Genomic DNA, 21891 nt, shown 5'->3' with positions numbered 1-21891 from the left:
TTTAAAATTCTGAAAATGGTATATTCAAATACACTCTATAGATGAAAAGGTCTTAAAGTTTGTTTATAAAAATTGTAAATTATATGACCCTGGGGTCTCCTGTTTCCCCTTGGGGAGGGGGTCAAGTTTACTATAGTTTATATAGGAAAAACACATTAATGAACATTTTTTGCTCAATTTTCATAGGAAAGAGTCAAACTTGGTTAGAATTATTAGCCTGAGATAGCATTTTAATATCATATCCACATTGGTCCTGGCCGACCCCCTGGGGGCAGAGGGGCGGGGCTAAAAAAGGGTAAAAATGATTAAAATTTCAAAAAATACCTCTAAGTTCACAGGTTTGATGGAAGCAAATACTCTTCATAGTCTAAAAAAACAAATTTATAAATCACTGACCAACTTCAAGGCCCAGCATATGGTGTTTATATGTCTTTAATTTGTTTCATTATTTGTTTCATTATATATTCTAACTCAGGTGACCGTTAAGGCCCATGGGCCTCTTGTTTATTTTTATTCATTTTGGTGATAAAAGTAGGTGGTGTGGTCATAAAAAATACATGAGGCAGAGCCTGAGAAACTCATAACTAATTTTTTTTGGCCTAATATATGAAGTAAACTTATGTCAGTGCAATGTTGATGTGGAGTCAGATACAATAAACAACATTTTCTATCAAGTGCATCTCTTTGATACCCCTACAGTAAGTTATCAACCTTCCTGAACCGTACCAGAATAAGGGTCTGATTGCCAATGCAGAATGAAATTTTATTGTTTGAATATTGTTATGGAGATTATATTTATTTTTTTCTGATACTTTGCTGCTCACCTTACGTCACGGTTACCAAAATATCACTTGTTACCATAAAAATGGTGAAATTTGGACTACAGTGAAATATGGACACCCGTTATAAAGGGAAGATCTGTATTTTAATCTGGTTGACAATTCTTTCTACCATAATAATAACAGAATTATTGCTAATTGATAACTGATCAAGATCAGTTGATTTCATTTAATATTCGGTTATCTTCAATTATAGTATCATTTTTAAAATGTCTAACACAGCTGTTTTTGTTGATTTTCACAGGCCATGATGCCCACCAATGTGACTATATTGCAGCCATCTGCCATCATCACACAACCACAAACATTGTCGTCAGCTACTACACATTTACTACAGTCATCAGCACTTGTCTCAGATGCTAGTGAAGCACAGTCATCAGCTGTTGTGACCGAGGCTCAGATACTACAGCAGAACACGGAACAGTTAGACAAGATACCAGGACACATTTCTATATTACAACAGACCACACAGCAACAAGGTAAGAACATCTGTGATTCCACTTCAGACTTTGTTTGGTTGATCGTTGTTGAACAGGTCTGTGGCAGTGATTCCACTTCAGACTTTGTTTGGTTGATCGTTGTTGAACAGGTCTGTGGCAGTGATTCCACTTCAGACTATGTTTGGTTGATCGTTATTGAACAGGTCTGTGGCAGTGATTCCACTTCAGACTATGTTTGGTTGATCGTTGTTGAACAGGTCTGTGGCAGTGATTCCACTTCAGACTTTGTTTGGTTGATCGTTGTTGAACAGGTCTGTGGCAGTGATTCCAGTTCAGACTATGTTTGGTTGATCGTTATTGAACAGGTCTGTGGCAGTGATTCCACTTCAGACTATGTTGGTTGATCGTGTTGAACAGGTCTGTGGCAGTGATTCACTCAGATTTTGTTTGGTTCATCATTGTTGAACATGTCTGTGGCAGTGATTCCACTTCAGATTTTGTTTGGTTCATCATTGTTGAACATGTCTGTGGCAGTGATTCCACTTCAGACTTTGTTTGGTTGATCGTTGTTGAACAGGTCTGTGGCAGTGATTCCACTTCAGACTTTGTTTGGTTGGTCGTTGTTGAACAGGTCTGTGGCAGTGATTCCACTTCAGGCTTTGTTTGGTTTGGTTGTTGTTGAACAGGTCTGTGGCAGTGATTCCACTTCAGACTTTGTTTGGTTGGTCGTTGTTGAACAGGTCTGTGGCAGTGATTCCACTTCAGACTTTGTTTGGTTGATCGTTATTGAACAGGTCTGTGGCAGTGATTCCACTTCAGGCTTTGTTTGGTTGATCGTTATTGAACAGGTCTGTGGCAGTGATTCCACTTCAGACTATGTTTGGTTGATCGTTGTTGAACAGGTCTGTGGCAGTGATTCCACTTCAGACTTTGTTTGGTTGATCGTTGTTGAACAGGTCTGTGGCAGTGATTCCACTTCAGACTATGTTTGGTTGATCGTTGTTGAACAGGTCTGTGGCAGTGATTCCACTTCAGATTTTGTTTGGTTCATCATTGTTGAACATGTCTGTGGCAGTGATTCCACTTCAGACTTTGTTTGGTTGATCGTTGTTGAACAGGTCTGTGGCAGTGATTCCACTTCAGATTTTGTTTGGTTCATCATTGTTGAACATGTCTGTGGCAGTGTGATTCCACTTCAGATTTTGTTTGGTTGATCATTGTTGAACAGGTCTATGGCAGTGATTCCACTTCAGACTTTGTTTGGTTGATCGTTGTTGAACAGGTCTGTGGCAGTGATTCCACTTCAGACTTTGTTTGGTTGGTCGTTGTTGAACAGGTCTGTGTCGTTGTTGAACAGGTCTGTGGCAGTGATTCCACTTCAGGCTTTGTTTGGTTGGTTGTTGTTGAACAGGTCTGTGGCAGTGATTCCACTTCAGACTTTGTTTGGTTGGTCGTTGTTGAACAGGTCTGTGGCAGTGATTCCACTTCAGGCTTTGTTTGGTTGGTTGTTGTTGAACAAGTCTTTGGCAGTGATTCCACTTCAGACTGTGTTTGGTTGATCATTGTTGAACAGGTCTGTGGCAGTGATTCCACTTCAGATTTTGTTTGGTTCATCATTGTTGAACATGTCTGTGGCAGTGATTCCACTTCAGATTTTGTTTGGTTGATCATTGTTGAACAGGTCTGTGGCAGTGATTCCACTTCAGACTTTGTTTGGTTGATCGTTGTTGAACAGGTCTGTGGCAGTGAGCCGTTAAGGTTTTTTTCCATAATATAATGATCCATCAGGCAGCTTCATGTAAATTAATCATTACATGATTTGTTTTTGTGTCCAGACTTCAAACCAATACTGAGGTTCAATGAATTTGTAACACAGAGGATATAGCCCTTGAAAAAATATTTTGCTTTAACAGAAAATTCTCTCACTTCAACGAAACCTACATATGTTAGCATTAGAGAAGAAAAGCTAGCCTTTATCTATGATTAGGTCATTTGACCCAAAGGGTCAGGATGACCTATAGTAATCATGCACCATCCGTCGCCATGCGCCTTGCGTAAACTTTATATTCAAATGACTTCTTCACAATAACCGAAAGGCCCAGGATACTGATATTTGGCCTGTAGCATGCTAGGATGAAAGGCTACCAAGTTTGTTCAAATGATTGACCGTGACTTTCGTTCAAGATCAGGGGTGAAATAGGCTGAAATCTGTAAACAACTTCTCATGAATAACTAAGAGGCCTAGAGATCTGATATTGGACCAGTGACATGCTGAGATGAAGAGCTACGGAGTTCAAATGAATGTTTCTATTTCAATTCTTGATATTTATGGTATTAAATAGTTCATCACACTGATTCCGTTGATTACAGATGTTCTTACAAATGAGGAAAAAAACAATAAAAGAAAATCTACAGAATCACTAGTATCACAACATGTGGAGAGTTCTGTGGTCCTAGAAGGTTCAGAGGTCACTCCATCCTCAAAGGTCAGTGAGATTACGCCTCGGGCCGATATCTGTATAGATCCTGAACAATCTGCTAGTGGAACCACCCAGACTGCATCAGAACTAGTTAAGGAAGAGTCTAAACAACTTGATCTGTCCAAGCCAATTGCAGTGACCGACAGTACTGAGGTGATGATCAATGGAAAGAAGTGTATTTTAATGGCTAACCCTACCACCGGGGAGCTATGTGCCTACCCAGTGTTGCCACCTCCTGGTAGGTAAAAACAATATCTAGACTTCTGTGTAAGCTGCATGATGATATCAAAGTAAATTGAAGTTGTTAAATATTAAAATCATGTCCCTTAGACCATAATATTATTTTGAATTTGTTGCACAAAATTTTTCTTTGGCTTCCTCTGGAAATAAATCAACATATATGCATTTCAGATCAAATGTTTTATTTGTATTAGAAAGAAAAAGAAACTAAAGATGTTGCATTTGATATCCTCTAGCCGTAAGATATTGCTTTAACAGTTGCAAGAAATACCAACTGGATAACAGATAGATATCGCTGGCTATGGCCATAATGTCATCTAATGGATTGTATGTGGCCATTATGGTCTTATGCATGTAATTTATATTGAGAAAACATTTGGACATAAAATGAAATTCCTCTGTAGTATGTATTAAACTTTCTTATGGCAAGAATTTAGTGTTTAACAAATCAGATGTTCATTGTTTTTCAGGAAAGAATTTAGTGTTTAACAAATCAGATGTTCATTGTTTTTCAGGAAAAAAGAGACGTGGGCGACCACGAAAAGAACATAGAACGGAAACTCAATTAGATTCCTCAAGATCAGCATTAGCTCCAATCCAAGCTGCACCAGCTCAGGACAAGGACCAGAACAGTGCTGCAGAAGGCTTGCTTGAACTAGGCAACACTGGTAGGGTACTATAGGGTTAGGGGATACAGAAAAGTAGTCTGAGAAATTCGATTTTGTTATAATATTTATTTCTATTTAATGTATAAAACTGTGTACATATTTTATTTTTATTTTTTTTATCTTGATGAGGGCTGGAGATTGTATTAAATAATACCCCGTTAGAAATGTCACAGGTCTTAATGCTTATTTGTTATTGTCCTTCCAATATTCTAATTATACAGGGGGGACCCAATTTTATCTGAGAAGGACAACATATATGGAATATTCAGTGCAGACCTTGTTAGTTTTAATACTGAAAGCTTGTAGTAAACTATTATTGTCACATTTAGGTTAAGGATTTGTTGATCAATCTGACAGAAAGCTGTATATATATTTTGTTGCAGATCCTGACGGTGTGAGGAGGAGTGGGCGAGTGAGGAAGCAGGCTTCTTCACTGAATGGTTTGTAGATCCTAAAATTGATGTTTGGTAATCTTAAATCATGGTAATATCAACAATTCAACGTACATAAGGACATCAGATAGCAGAAAATAATTCATTTCCTACCTTTAAGAAATGATTGAAACTCTCTCGATGATGTGTTTCTTCACTATACTGATAGACTAGTCCGAGTGAGACAACTAGGAAGTTATCAGTCCCATCACTTGAATAATGATTCCATGTTAAGAGATTTATTTTTTCTGTTGCAGACTATGAAGTATTGGAGTTATCCAGTGATTCAGGAGGGGAAGGCGAGGAAAATGAAACAAAGAGAAGAAAAATAGACGATAAAAACTATGTACCCTTGACACCGTACTTGGTACCAAATACAGGTAAAAAATAAACTCTTACCATCGTATACTCAATTAGTATGTCAGTACGCAAGAAATATATGTAGATGTCAGTTGAATATATGTACACACTATACAGTAATTTATTATTAGAATTTGGAAGCTCTACAGAACTAAGTAAATTAATTTGAATGTGACTTGTTTACTGTGACAGGAGTAAAAAGAGGGCGTGGTCGTCCACGGAGGTACCCACCCCCAGGGCAGACCAATACTAACACCCAGATACCAGCTGTGATCATTCCTGGAGCTAATGGCCAAACCATCATGATGGCTCCAATACAGGTAAAGGACAAATCTCAGTTCATAGAATCATGATAGTCCAAATACAGGTAAAGGACAAATCTAAGTTCATGGAATCATGATAGCCCAAATACATATAAGGGATAAATCTCAGTTCATAGAATCATGATAGCCCAAATACAGGTAAGGGATAAATCTCAGTTCATGGAATCATGATAGCCCAAATACAGGTAAGGGATAAATCTCAGTTCATAAATCTCAGTTCATGGAATCATGATAGCCCAAATACAGGTAAGGGATAAATCTCAGTTCATCATGATAGCCCAAATACAGGTAAGGGATAAATCTCAGTTCATAGAATCATGATAGCCCAAATACAGGTAAGGGATAAATCTCAGTTCATAGAATCATGATAGCCCAAATACATGTAAGGGATAAATCTCAGTTCATAGAATCATGATAGCCCAAATACAGATAAAGGACAAATCTCAGTTCATAGAATCATGATAGCTCAAATACAGTAAGGAAAATCTCAGTTCATAGAATATGATAGCCCAAATACAGGTAAGGACAAATCTCAGTTCATAGAATCATGATAGCCCAAATACAGTAAGGGACAAATCTCAGTTCATAGAATCATGATAGCCCAAATACATTAGGGATAAATCTCAGTTCATAGAATCATGATAGCCCAAATACATGTAAGGGACAAATCTCAGTTCATAGAATCAGATAGCCCAAATACATGTAAGGGATAAATCTCAGTTCATAGAATCATGATAGCCCAAATACAGGTAATGGACAAAGTACAGACAAATCTCAGTTCATCATTAAAGCCCAAATACAGATAAGGGACAATTCTCAGTTCATAGAATCATGATAGCCCAAATACATGTAAGGGATAAATCTCAGTTCATAGAATCATGATAGCCCAAATACAGGTAATGGACAAAGTACAGACAAATCTCAGTTCATCATAATAGCCCAAATACAGGTAAGGGACAAATCTCAGTTCATAGAATCATGATAGCCCAAATACATGTAAGGGACAAATCTACAGTTCATAGAATCATGATAGCCCAAATACAGGTAAGGGAAAATCTCAGTTCATAGAATCATGATAGCCCAAATACAGGTAAGGGACAAATCTCAGTTATAGAATCATGATAGCCCAAATACAGTAAGGACAAATCTCAGTTCAAGAATCATATAGCCCAAATACATGTATAGGACAAATCCAGTTCAAATGATACCCAATACAGGTAAGGGACAAATCTCAGTTCATAGAATCATGATAGCCCAAATACAGGTAAGGGACAAATCTCAGTTCATAGAATCATGATAGCCCAAATACAGTAAGGGACAAATCTCAGTTCATCATGAATACATGATAGCCCAAATACATGTAAGGGACAAATCTCAGTTCATAGAATCATGATAGCCCAAATACAGGTAAGGGACAAATCTCAGTTCATCATGATGGCTCCAAATACAGGTAAGGGACAAATCTCAGTTCATAGAATCATGATAGCCCAAAAACAGGTAAGGGACAAATCTCAGTTCATCATGATAGCCCAAATACAGTAAGGGACAAATCTCAGTTCATATACATGATAGCCCAAATACAGTAAGGGACAAATCTCAGTTCATAGAATCATGATAGCCCAAAAACATGTAAGGGACAAATCTCAGTTCATCATGATAGCCCAAATACAGGTAAGGGACAAATCTCAGTTCATCATGATAGCCCAAATACAGGTGTAAGGGACAAATCTCAGTTCATTATGATAGCCCAAATACATGTAAGGGACAAATCCAGTTCATAGAATCATGATAGCCCAAATACATGTAAGGGACAAATCTCAGTTCATCATGATAGCCCAAATACAGGTAAGGGACAAATCTCAGTTCATAGAATCATGATAGCCCAAATACATGTAAGGGACAAATCTCAGTTCATCATGATAGCCCAAATACAGGTAAGGGACAAATCTCAGTTCATAGAATCATGATAGCCCAAAAACATGTAAGGGACAAATCTCAGTTCATCATGATAGCCCAAATACATGTAAGGGGACAAATCTCAGTTCATCATGATAGCCCAAATACAGGTAAGGGACAAATCTCAGTTCATCATGATAGCCCAAATACATGTAAGGGACAAATCTCAGTTCATCATGATAGCCCAAATACAGGTAAGGGACAAATCTCAGTTCATTATGATAGCCCAAATACATGTAAGGGACAAATCTCAGTTCATTATGATAGCCCAAATACATGTAAGGGACAAATCTCAGTTCATTAAATCTCAGTTCATGATAGCCCAAATACAGTAAGGAAAGTGATAGCAAATCTGTAGAATCATCATGATGCCCAATACATGGTAAGGGACAAATCTCAGTTCATCAGAATCATGATAGCCCAAAAACATGTAAGGGACAAATCTCAGTTCATCATGATAGCCAAAATACATGTAAGGGACAAATCTCAGTTCATCATGATAGCCCAAATACAGGTAAGGGACAAATCTCAGTTCATTATGATAGCCCAAATACATGTAAGGGACAAATCTCAGTTCATTATGATAGCCCAAATACATGTAAGGGACAAATCTCAGTTCATTATGATAGCCCAAATACATGTAAGGGACAAATCTCAGTTCATAGAATCATGATAGCCCAAATACAGGTAAGGGACAAATCTCAGTTCATCATGATAGCTCCAATACAGGTAAGAGACAAATCCCAGTGCATAGAATCATGCAGGGCTTGCTCTGGGTCAAAAATTGGATTCGCCAATTAAAATTTGCGTGTTGATCTATCTGGGTATTCTTCACGGGGACAATTTTTTATATCTTTTATAATGATTAAAAGAAGGGGAAACAATGCCAATTAAAAATGTATTTCAATCCTAATACCTTTATATCTTTTATTGAAATATATATATATAAAATACTGGGCTTAATTGAATGGAAATATTTACTTAATTTTCATCACAACAGAAGTACTAAATTAAAGATGCTCCACCGCCGACAGAGCATGAATGATATTCATCATTTGAACAATAATTGGTGTTCAATCGTGTCTATGTATGTCTAATTAACACAAAAATAATATATATTTTTTCACTTTGCCTTTGGTGCATGCGCAATCAGTACTTCATTCCATATAGGATATAGTGCGTCGGAATTTTTTCGGGATGCAATTAATTATTTTTTATATTCTTAACTTGACGTAGAATTAAAAGCTCAAACTTTTCAATGGTGGTAATGGTGTAAAGTAAGTAAGTAATTTTTGTAACTGAAGAAAAATACTAAATCGTCTGCTCCTGTTTTTGATAGTGAAAAAATACTTTTTGTCGGCGGTGGAGCATCTTTAAAAAAAAAACTGTGTCAAACCTGTTACAGTATCAGTTGAAATAATAAAAAAAATAGATCTAATTTGAGAGAGAGAGAAAGTGAAAAATTTAATTGATTAAAATGTAATTCTATTTACTATTTTTTTCATAATGTATTTTTTTTTTTCAAAAATGTACACAAAAATTCTGGAAAAAAATTCCCTTTCTATTTTTTTTAAACATGATTTTTAATGAAATCCTGAAGTTTTACCGATCTGGGCCGACTATTACAATTATCCAAAATGGCGGCCATTACGATTGCAAACTTTGTGACTTGGGGGACAGTTAGGCCTATTAAACATTAAAAACGTGAGTAAATCATTTACAGTTGTAAGCTGTGTTTGTTTTTGATGTAATGCTCACTAGCTGTAATCACAAAATGCATTGAAAGGCCAGGTAATTGCTTTCTAATGGTGGCCAATCGGCCGATCAACTTCAGCCGTAGGCCTAAACATTGGGTTTATGAAAAATTCTTCTTTCGTCAATGCTGTTTTTAAATCGCCAAATGCATTTCAAATTCGCCATTGGCGCCTATGGCGACTGACAGCGCGAGCCCTGATCATGATAGCCCAAATAGAGGTAAGGGACAAATCTCGGTTCATCATTATGGCTCGAATACAGGTAATGAAAAAATCTCAGTTAAGGGACAAATCTCAGTTAAGGGACAAATCTTAGTTCATCATGATGGCTCCAATACAGGTAATGACCAAAGTACAGACAAAGTACAGACAAATCTATCTCATGTTGGTACCAATACAGGTAATAGACAAAGTACAGACAAATCTATCTTATATTGGTACCAATACAGGTAATGGACAAAGTACAGACAAATCTATCTCATGTTGGCACCAATACAGGTAATAGACAAAGTACAGACAAATATATCTTATATTGGTACCAATACAGGTAATGGACAAAGTACAGACAAATCTATCTCATGTTGGTACCAATACAGGTAATGGACAAAGTACAGACAAATCTATCTTATATTGGTACCAATACAGGTAATGGACAAAGAACAGACAAAGTACAGACAAATCTATCTTATGATGGCTCTAATACAGGTAATGGACAAAGTACAGACAAATCTATCAAATTATGGCACCAATACAGGTAATAGACAAAGTACAGACAAATCTAACTTATGTTGGTACCAATACAGGTAATAGACAAAGTACAGACAAAGTACAGACAAATCTATCTTATGTTGGTACCAATACAGGAAATAGACAAAGTACAGACAAAGTACAGACAAATCTATCTTATTTTGGTACCAATACAGGTAATAGACAAAGTACAGACAAAGTACAGACAAATCTATCTTATGTTGATACCAATACAGGTAATAGACAAAGTACAGACAAATCTATCACATTATGGCACCCATACAGGTAATGCACCAATACATGTAATGGACAAAGTACAGACAAAGTACAGACAAATCTATCTTATGTTGGTACCAATACAGGTTATGGACAAAGTACAGACAAATCTGTCTTATGATGGCTCCAATACAGGTAATAGACAAAGTACAGACAAAGTACAGACAAATCTATCTTATGATGGCTCCAATACAGGTAATGGACAAAGTACAGACAAATCTATCTTATGTTGACACCAATACAGGTAATAGACAAAGTACAGACAAAGTACAGACAAATCTATCTTATGTTAACACCAATACAGGAAATAGACAAAGTACAGAAAAGTACATACAAATATATCTTATATTGGTACCAATACAGGTAATAGACAAAGTACGGAAAAATCTATCTTATGTTGGCACCAATACAGGTAATGGACAGAGTACAGACAAAGTAGACAAAGTACAGACAAATCTATCTTATGTTGGCACCAATACAGGTAATAGACAAAGTACAGACAAATCTATCTTATGTTGGCACCAATACAGGTAATGGACAAAGAACAGACAGATCTCTCTTATGTTGGTATCAATACAGGTAATAGACAAAGTACAGACAAATCTATTTTATGTTGGTACCAATACAGGTAATAGACAAAGTACAGACAAATCTATCTTATGTTGGCACCAATACAGGTAATGGACAAAGTACAGACAAATCTATCTTATATTGGCACCAATACAGGTAATGGACAAAGAACAGACAAATCTATCTTATGTTGGTATCAATACAGGTAATAGACAAAGTACAGACAAATCTATCTTATGTTGGCACCAATACAGGTAATGGACAAAGTACAGACAAATCTATCTTATATTGGCACCAATACAGGTAATAGACAAAGAACAGACAAAGTACAGACAAATCTATCTTATGTTGGTACAAATACAGGTTATGGACAAAGTACAGACAAATCTGTCTTATGATGGCTCCAATACAGGTAATAGACAAAGTACAGACAAAGTACAGACAAATCTATCTTATGTTGACACCAATACAGGTAATAGACAAAGTACAGAAAAGTACATACAAATATATCTTATATTGGTACCAATACAGGTAATAGACAAAGTACGGACAAATCTATCTTATGTTGGCACCAATACAGGTAATGGACAGAGTACAGACAAAGTACAGACAAAGAACAGACAAATCTATCTTATGTTGGCACCAATACAGGTAATGGACAAAGTACAGACAAATCTATTTTATGTTGGTACCAATACAGGTAATAGACAAAGTACAGACAAATCTATCTTATGTTGGCACCAATACAGGTAATGGACAAAGTACAGACAAATCTATCTTTACCAATACAGGTAATAGACAAAGTACAGACAAATCTATCTTATGTTGGCACCAATACAGGTAATGGACAAAGTACAGACAAATCTATCTTATATTGGCACCAATACAGGTAATGGACAAAGAACAGACAAATCTATCTTATGTTGGTATCAATACAGGTAATAGACAAAGTACAGACAAATCTATCTTATGTTGGCACCAATACAGGTAATGGACAAAGTACAGACAAATCTATCTTATATTGGCACCAATACAGGTAATGGACAAAGTACAGACAGATCTATCTTATGTTGGTATCAATACAGGTAATAGACAAAGTACAGACAAATCTATCTTATGTTGGCACCAATACAGGTAATGGACAAAGTACAGACAAATCTATCTTATGTTGGTATCAATACAGGTAATAGACAAAGTACAGACAAATCTATCTTATGTTGGTACCAATACAGGTAATGGACAAAGTACAGACAAATCAATCTTATGTTGGCACCAATACAGGTAATGGACAAAGTACAGACAAAGTACAGACAAATCTATATTATGTTGGCACCAATACAGGTAATAGACAAAGTACAGACTAATCTATCTTATGTTGGCACCAATACAGGTAATATACAAAGAACAGACAAAGTAAAGACAAATCTGTCTTATGTTTGCTCCAATACAGGTAATAGACAAAGAACAGACAAAGTACAGACTAATCTATCTTATGTTGGCTCCAATACAGGTAATGGACAAAGTACAGACAAATAGAATTTTACATGGGTCTGAAGTGGACAGCGATATCTCATCCTGAGTGAAAGATTTTGGCAGGTCAACCCGAGGCTTGCCGAGGGTTGACGGCCAAAATCATTCACTCAGGTTGAGATATCCCGGTCCACTTCACAGACCCATGCAAGATTCTTTTTCTCTAATACTAAGTGGTAAAAAATTGTGAAATTCCACTTTGTTTCCAGCTTTTTAATCGTGCCATTATCGCAAGAATGTCGTTATGTGTCAAAATTGATGACATCATTTACAATGCGCGCCGCAGTTACGCTGCATGTAGTGATGATGTCACATTATTGTCTAGCGCATGTGAGCTGTCTTACACACCCCTGTGTAAGATAGAGAAATCTTTTCCCTAACAACCACGGGATATCCCTGTGAAGTATGGGAGAAAAATCTATCTTAGGTTGGCACCAATACAGGTAATAGACAAAGTACAGACAAATCAATCTTATAATATAAAATTAGACTTGTAATTCCGCTCCACTACGATTTTCTACAATACTGTCTGATAAAAGATCTAACAACTTCCGTTCGGGGTCACCTCATCATGATCCCTGTGGTTCGCCAATCAGCGTCTTGCCTACGGAAGCTTCGGTGTGGATAATTTTGTCTGAAGTATAAAAGGCTAACAATACATCCCATTGTGTTCCGATTCTAGGCCAGGGGTGATGCTGAGATAACCCTGAACAAGAAGTTGTTAGATCTTGTATTTGATGAGTGTATCATACAGCATGGTAATGAAGTGGAATTACATTTTTAATTTTTAGCTCACCTGGCCCGAAGGGCCGGTGAGCTTATGTCATGGCGTGGCGTCCGTCGTCCGTCGTCCGTCCGTCCGTCTGTCCGTCAACATTTCCTTTAAATCGCTACTAGTCATAGAGTTCTGCATGGATTGTAACCAAATTTGGCCACAAACATCCTTGGGGGAGGGGGGAACAGAACTTGTATAAATTTTGGCTCTGACACCCCGGGGGCAGGAGGGGCGGGGCCCAATAGGGGAAATATAGGTAAATCATTTAAATCGCTACTTGTCATAGAGTTCTGAATGGAATGTAACTAAATTTTGCCACAAACATCCTTGGGGGAAGGGGAACAGAACTTGTATAAATTTTGGCTCTGACCCCCCGGGGGGAAGGAGGGGCGGGGACCAATAGGAGAAATAGAGGTAAATCCTTTAAATCGCTACTAGTCATAGAGTTCTACATGGATTGTAACCAAATTTGGCCACAAACATCCTTGGGGGAAGGGGAACAGAACTTGTATAAATTTTGGCTCTGACCCCCCCGGGGGCAGGAGGGGCGGGGCCCAATAGGGGAAATAGAGGTAAATCCTATAAATCGCTACTTGTCATATAGTTCTAAATGGATTGTAACCAAATTTGGCCACAAACATCCTTGGGGGAAGGGGAACAGAACTTGTATAAATTTTGGCTCTGACCCCCCGGGGGCAGGAGGGGCGGGGCCCAATAGGGGAAATATAGGTAAATCCTTTAAATCGCTACTTGTCATAGAGTTCTGAATGGAATGTAACAAAATTTGGCCACAAACATCCTTGGGGGAAGGGGAACAGAACTTGTATAAATTTTGGCTCTGACCCCCCGGGGGCAGGAGGGGCGGGGCCCAATAGGGGAAATAGAGGTAAATCCTTTAAATCGCTACTTGTCATATAGTTCTACATGGATTGTAACCAAATTTGGCCACAAACATCCTTGGGGGAAGGGGAACAGAACTTGTATAAATTTTGGCTCTGACCCCCCGGGGGCTGGAGGGGCGGGGCCCAATAGGGGAAATATAGGTAAATCCTTTAAATCGCTACTTGTCATAGAGTTCTGAATGGAATGTAACAAAATTTGGCCACAAACATCCTTGGGGGAAGGGGAACAGAACTTGTATAAATTTTGGCTCTTGCCCCCCCGGGGGCAGGAGGGGTGGGGCCCAATAGGGGAAATAGAGGTAAATACTTTAATTCGCTATTAGTCATAGAGTTCTACATGGATTGTAACTAAATTTTGCCACAAACATCCTTGGGGGAAGGGGAACAGAACTTGTATAAATTTTGGCTCTGACCCCCCGGGGGCAGGAGGGGCGGGGCCCAATAGGGGAAATAGAGGTAAATCCTTTAAATCGCTACTTGTCATAGAGTTCTACATGGATTGTAACCAAATTTGGCCACAAACATCCGTGGGGGAAGGGGAACAGAACTTGTATAAATTTTGGCTCTGACCCCCCGGGGGCAGGAGGGGCGGGGTCCAATAGGGGAAATGGAGGTAAATCCTATAAATTGCTACTAGTCGTAGAGTTCTGCATGGATTGTAACCAAATTTGGCCAGAAACATCCGTGGGGGAAGGGGAACAGAACTTGTATAAATTTTGGCTCCGGCCCCCCGGGGGCTGGAGGGGTGGGGCCCGATAGGGGAAATAGAGGTAAATCCTTTAATTCGCTACTAGTCATAGAGTTCTGCATGGAATGTAACCAAATTTGGCCAGAAATATCCTTGGGAGAATAAGAACTGAGTTTGTAAAAATTTTGGCTCTGGTCCCCGGGGCAGGAGGGGCGGGGCCGAATAGGGGAATTATAGGTAAATTCTATAAATTGCTACTTAATTGTCCAAGAGTTTTGTATGGATTGCAACTAAATTTGGCCACAAACATCCTTGGAGGTAGGGGAACAGAACTTGTATAAATTTTGGCTCTGACCCCCAGGGGGCAGGAGGGGCAGGGCCCAATAGGGGAAATAGAGGTAAATTCTATCAATCACTACTTGTCCTAGAGTTCTACATGGATTGTAACAAAATTTGGCCACAAACATCCGTGGGGGTAGGGGAACAGAACTTGTATAAAGTTTGGCTCTGACCCCCCGGGGGCAGGATTGGCGGGGCCCAATAGGGGAAATAGAGGTAAATCCTTTACATCACTTCTTCTCATAGAGTTCTGCATGGATTGTAACCAAATTTGGCCAGAAACATCCTTGGGGGAAGGGGAACAGAACTTGTATAAATTTTGGCTCTGGTCCCCCGGGGGCAGGAGGGGTGGGGCCCAATAGGGGAAATAGAGGTAAATCCTATAATTCGCTACTAGTCATAGAGTTCTGCATGGAATGTAACCAAATTTGGCCAGAAATATCCTTGGGAGAATAAGAACTGAGTTTGTAAAAATTTTGGCTCTGGTCCCCGGGGCAGGAGGGGCGGGGCCCAATAGGGGAATTATAGGTAAATTCTATAAATTGCTACTTAATTGTCCAAGAGTTTTGTATGGATTGTAACTAAATTTGGCCACAAACATCCTTGGGGGTAGGAGAACAGAACTTGTATAAATTTTGGCTCTGATCCCCAGGGGGCAGGAGGGGCAGGGCCCAATAGGGGAAATAGAGGTAAATCCTTTAAATCACTTCTTCTCATAGAGTTCTGCATGGATTGTAACCAAATTTGGCCACAAACATCCTTGGGGGAAGGGGAACAGAACTTGTATAAATTTTGGCTCTGATCCCCCGCGGGTAGGAGAGGTGGGGCCCAATAGGGGAAATAGAGGTAAATTCTTTAAATCGCTACTTGTCATAGAGTTCTGCTTGGAATGTAACCAAATTTGGCCAGAAACATCCTTTGTGGAAGGGGAACAGAACTTGTATACATTTTGGCTCTGACCCCCAGGGGGCAGGAGGGGTGGGGCCCAATAGGGGATTTAGAGGTTAATATTAAAATTCCTTCAGAAAAGAAACAATGAACCTGTATTCAGAAAATTATTTGGCATTACAAACCAGGTGAGCGATACAGGCCCTCTGGGCCTCTTGTCATAAGATTGATCATGATAGCCCCAATACAGGTAAGGGACTAAGTAGAGACAAATATCTGTTTATTTTTTTTTTATTGAATAATTATTGTACCAAAGAGCCTTGGAAATAAGATAAACAAAAATTGTACTAGAAAATCTCTTTGGTATGAAAATCTCTACAGAACACTGCACATGACAATGTCTTGGAACCAACTTACTGACAACTGTTCCTCCACTAAAGTACACTTTTACTTGTTCTACTGTGTACTTGTAACGTGGTGATCTTTTTATAGGGCTTGTCCAATCTCCAAGCATTCCAAGAACAGGTGAAGGCTTTACCTAACCTTGTGGCTCGTCCAGAGGACACTGCAGATGAGGAAAATGGCTCCCAAGAGGTCACTCTAAATGAATCAGACCTCTCTCTGGACACAGGTCAGTAATAACTAGAGAGAAATAAAAAAAAAGTGTATATCAGACTTAGAGCCCAGATGTCAAGCTTCACATCATTACACCTTTAAAAAGTTTGAGCTTCTTATTTTACTTAAAGATAAATGATTAATAGTGACTAATTGTATCCTGAAAAATAATCCATTGCACTATGCCCTATTACTATATGGAATGAAGTATTGATTACACATTCACCAAAAGCAAAACAAATTATTTTATATGTATTATTGTGTTAATTATACACATATAGACACAATTAAACATCAATTGAATTGGAGCATCTTTAGATACTTTATATTGCTCATTGCTTTTTTTTTTTTTTTTTTTGTAATTTTTGATGCAAGTTCCAAATTATAAGGAGTTGCCTACCCTTAGACCAGTAATCTTGATAAATTTGAACACAATTTTTATTGTTCACTTGATATAACTTATTAAACCAGAGCTCTTAGAAAGAGTTATCTGTCCTTAGACCATTGCTGAAATGTCCCAGCTTATCCTGCTTTTTATCTTGTGTAACAGAAGAGAGTACCCTGGCAGATGTTGCTGCCTCAGCTGAAGCTGCTTCAGTGAACTTGGCCACCCCAACATCAGAGGCTAGCAGTGAGTATAATTTTATATAATATAAAAAAACCTCAAAAAAAAAAAAAAGCTTTAGTAAGCTTGGCCACCCCAACATCAGAGGCTAGCAGTGAGTATAATTTTATATAATATAAAAAAAACTCAAAAAAAAAAAAAAAAGCTTTAGTAAGCTTGGCCACCCCAACATCAGAGGCTAGCAGTGAGTATAATTATATATAATATAAAAAAAACTCAAAAAAAATAAGCTTTAGTAAGCTTGGCCACCCCAACATCAGAGGCTAGCAGTGAGTATAATTTTATATAATATAAAAAAAAACTCAAAAAAAAAAAAGCTTTAGTAAGCTTGGCCACCCCAACATCAGAGGCTAGCAGTGAGTATAATTTTATATAATATAAAAAAAACTCAAAAAAAATAAGCTTTAGTAAGCTTGGCCACCCCAACATCAGAGGCTAGCAGTGAGTATAATTTTATATAATATAAAAAAAAACTCAAAAAAATAAGCTTTAGTAAGCTTGGCCACCCCAACATCAGAGGCTAGCAATGAGTATAATTTTATATAATATAAAAAAAAACTCAAAAAAAAATAAGCTTTAGTAAGCTTGGCCACCCCAACATCAGAGGCTAGCAATGAGTATAATTTTATATAATATAAAAAAAAAATCAAAAAAATAAGCTTTAGTAAGCTTGGCCACCCCAACATCAGAGGCTAGCAATGAGTATAATTTTATATAATATAAAAAAAAACTCAAAAAAAATAAGCTTTAGTAAGCTTGGCCACCCCAACATCAGAGGCTAGCAGTGAGTATAATTTTATGCAATATAAAAAATAACCAGTTATAGAGGTCATGGTATAAATAATCTCAGTTGTAATGTAGAAATGTAAAATGTAAACTTGTTGTTACTGTGTGTATAGTAAGTTTATTATGGTTGGCAGGTAAAACTGGAGGAGCTGAGACTTCAGACCAACAAACCATTATACAGATACCTGAAAACATGCTGTCAATGTTTTTACCGAAGAAAGATCCTGTTAAAATAGGTAAGTAATATTGCACAATAAATGTAACTTGCTGGTAAATTATACTTTAGATATGTATCAACAAACAATGGATCTTAAAAAGATCATGTATGGGGATGTGAGAACAAAAAATCTCATGTATCTTGATGTGAGAACAAAAAACTTCATGTATCGTGATGTGAGAACAACAAGTCATTTCCCTTGTTTCTGAATGACCCTGGCTGTTCATAGGACGTAAACATTCATGTGATTATTGATGTCAATCAGAGTGTAAGCAGGTGAGCCCAAGGACAGCAAATCTAGATATCAGAAGCTGGTATTGCAATGACACCAGCTTATGTACAGTATCACTTGTCAGTTAGGGTATTGATCAAAGTTATCTCAGAACCACTGATGTATCTTAATGTATGTCACAGATTCTTTTGCTAAACATACTCTGGGAAATGGCTTTAAAATCTATAATTTTGGTGCCACTTTGAAAAAAGCAATGCTCATGATCAGTCAGAATGCTTTTATGGAATATGAATGGGCGTATTTTGACCAAAAAAAGAAGAAAAGAAGTACTTACATGTCTACTGTTGACAGATGGTTCCAACTGTCCATGTCCTTGGTATCCCTCTTTCTTTGTTCCTTGTGTGTATAAAATTTAGAGACCTTTTGAAAAACAAGTGAAATCCAAGAGAAAACTTCCAGAAAAGTTAGTTGAAGGTAAGATCAGCTATTATGTTCACCAATGAGCTCTAAGATACACAAAAGTAACTACATCACTATTCAAACATTACTTGGTAGGACTTGGTTATCATTTGCCTTTTTCAAATGTGTTTCATTGTGTCTACCACAATATATATACTGAAAAATATAATGAAAAAGTGATGCAGTTTGAACAGTTTTCATTTAAGCATTGGTATTTTTATTCCTAATTCTATGGAAGTATGGAAAAATGAATTTGCAAAATGTGTGAATCAACATAGCATAATTGTACATACATGCTGGTTTCCCATCCTGTCTAAAACATGGTATCATAAACAATATATCGCTACCCCTCATTTATATATTATGGAAACATGTTTCGTTGACAAAAAATAAAGGAGAAGAAAAATAAATGAAATGTTCCATCTCGCTATCTAGTCCAAAACTAAGAATTCACTGTAATATTGTTTCTGACTGCTGAAAGAAGAAAAGAAAAAGATGTGGTTAATTTTGGAGACTGCTTTTTAAAATAAAAACATTTTAATTCATGTTTTTATTTCTAAATTCATATACAGTGTCTCTATTTTGAAATTACAATAACGTCACATTTTCCTTGGCATTCCCAGATTTTATAGAAGTACAAAAAAAGAAGAGAAATCTGATTTAGTTTGAAAGCTTATAATTATAAGGAAAAAAACTACTTATGGTAATACATGTATTAGATTGATTTGAATAAAAGTCTTTACTGCTTTCAAAGACATGACAAAATTTGGTCAAAAATGAAATAATGCAAACAACATAATAATTGGTTTGTGGTTAATTTAATGTTAGTGCATGTTAAGGTTTTGAAATCCTACAATTAGCTGTAGTGAGTAAAATACATTGAATGCATTTAGACCAGCACAATATATTGGCAGATTGTTTGAATAGCCACTCACTTATAAAATTGTAATACTGTGTAACAGGTTTTTTTCGCCAGTGTCTAATTTTCGCTATTTTCGTCATAACATTGTTTGGTGAAATTTAAAGTGACGAATATTACATGTTGTTGAATAGGGATATATGTTTATATTAGCTGATATCCCATAATATACATATATACGTAGTCGATATACCTGTGGACAGTCTGACAACAGCTAAGACTCGCGTAATTGTTTTGATTACAGTATAAACTAAGCATGCTGCGTCATCTGTGACTAATCTGAACATTGTTCATCTCACTAAAAGCAATATATAATTACCCACGTTTTTATTTTACGTTATACACTGTAATCATACTTTGGATATAGTGGTCAGTGCCAATCAAGTCTCTGCTACAAAACAGCAATAAAAGGAAATACATTTAACACCTAGCTATTAGAAAGGGAACACTATTCTCGTAGTGTGCAACGGCGAAAATATGAGGTGGTGAAATTCTGTTTTCCGGTATAAATGGCAAAATTTGCGCTTAGTGAAAAAACACGTTATGCGGTAATTCAGCGAAGATATATTTTAAACTCTATATCTACATGGTTATCTTAGTAAATTTAATGTTTTTATGATCTGCGAAATGTCATTTCATTTTATACATATTCATAGCTTTTAAATAATGAGATGATATAAGCTAATTTTGTTGCTTTTTTCGGAACTTTCAATGAATGATTCTATAAATTGCCTCGTCAGCAGTTTTTACAGATTTTTATCTCGGTAGGGGGAGGAAGAGGTATGTAAGTTTTGGAACAAAAATGCTATAATCTGTTATACAGATCATTTACTCTTGTTAGTTCAAAACCGCTTCATTTCCTGTTGATGTAACTGTACTAATAAATGGTGTAAAGTTCATTATCGAATCTCTTGACGACTTTTAAATTACCAAGTGAGAAATTCTCACCAGGGACACTGTTAGTCATCCAGATAATTTTCAATTAGCAGTCACGACCCCAATATCTGTGGAGCTTAGTTGTTACACTGTCATAATTTTCACATCTTTTTTGCTCTCTTTTGTAAAAATAATGTTATAAACTTTGGGTAATTATTCCATGTTCAGAAAAAGTGGTAGAATATAGTTTTGTTTATATATCAATAGAAAGTGAAATGTTTTTTGAGGGCATAAAACATGTAGTTTGCCCAAAGGAAGCTGACAATGTGATCTGTGAAATTGGGAACAGAAGCACAAAGTTTTTTCATGGAGAGAGTCTGTGTAAAGTGTCAGGGGATTGCAGTAATAGTAGGGAGCTGGTGAGGCCTGGGGGCTGTGGAGGGGAGGGGGGGGGGACACCGGATACCCCTGATGTGGGGGGCCACAGGTTGGCACACTTGTTGAAATCATTGACCACTTACCCTGGTCCATTAACACTGTACTAGGTATCTAGTGATTCCTCCCTATCCCATTGTAAACTCCCTTATTCTACCACTGTTAGGCTAAGATTCTTACAGATTATTCCCCTCCCAACCCATCACCCATACTTAAAACACACACTTTTATCTGGGCTGATTTCAAACAGATTTTCTAGTTCTCATAGGACTTTTGTAGCTAGCAGCTGAGTTCAACCAGGCCACACCGATACTGTCAAAACATTGGCCTGATAAAGATTTTAACAGATGATTGCTTCTCAGGTTTTTTAAGGACAAAAAAAAATGCTATTTTTAGACTTAAATAAAAGAAAACCAGAAGTGGCTTGAGGTGCAGGTTGATGTTGATAGTGTTATATACAGAATGTTTTCAGTATAGCCCTCCATATATATTTTTATCTTAATGTGTTAAGTTAATTAGGC

At 37.2% G+C, this 21891-nt stretch overlaps 1 protein-coding gene across 4 annotated transcripts in view; it reads left to right on the top strand.

The window, feature by feature from the left end:
- Nucleotides 1-21891, top strand: part of LOC138304896 (uncharacterized) — a 141960-nt gene that overhangs the window by 12112 nt on the left and 107957 nt on the right. For all 4 annotated transcript variants that reach the window (XM_069245276.1, XM_069245297.1, XM_069245266.1 and 1 more), the window contains exons 4-12: nt 1084-1318; nt 3650-3997; nt 4515-4667; nt 5051-5107; nt 5356-5478; nt 5651-5778; nt 16699-16837; nt 17372-17452; nt 18367-18468. In XM_069245276.1, the coding sequence (XP_069101377.1) occupies nt 1084-1318; nt 3650-3997; nt 4515-4667; nt 5051-5107; nt 5356-5478; nt 5651-5778; nt 16699-16837; nt 17372-17452; nt 18367-18468 (1366 nt within the window). The remainder of the gene's footprint in view (nt 1-1083; nt 1319-3649; nt 3998-4514; nt 4668-5050; nt 5108-5355; nt 5479-5650; nt 5779-16698; nt 16838-17371; nt 17453-18366; nt 18469-21891) is intronic.

The sequence above is a fragment of the Argopecten irradians genome, chromosome 1 (assembly GCF_041381155.1).
Source record: "Argopecten irradians isolate NY chromosome 1, Ai_NY, whole genome shotgun sequence".
Taxonomy (NCBI): Eukaryota; Metazoa; Mollusca; class Bivalvia; order Pectinida; family Pectinidae; genus Argopecten; species Argopecten irradians.
The sequence above is the reverse complement of the archived record's forward strand: the minus strand, read 5'-3'. Positions and strand labels throughout refer to the sequence as shown.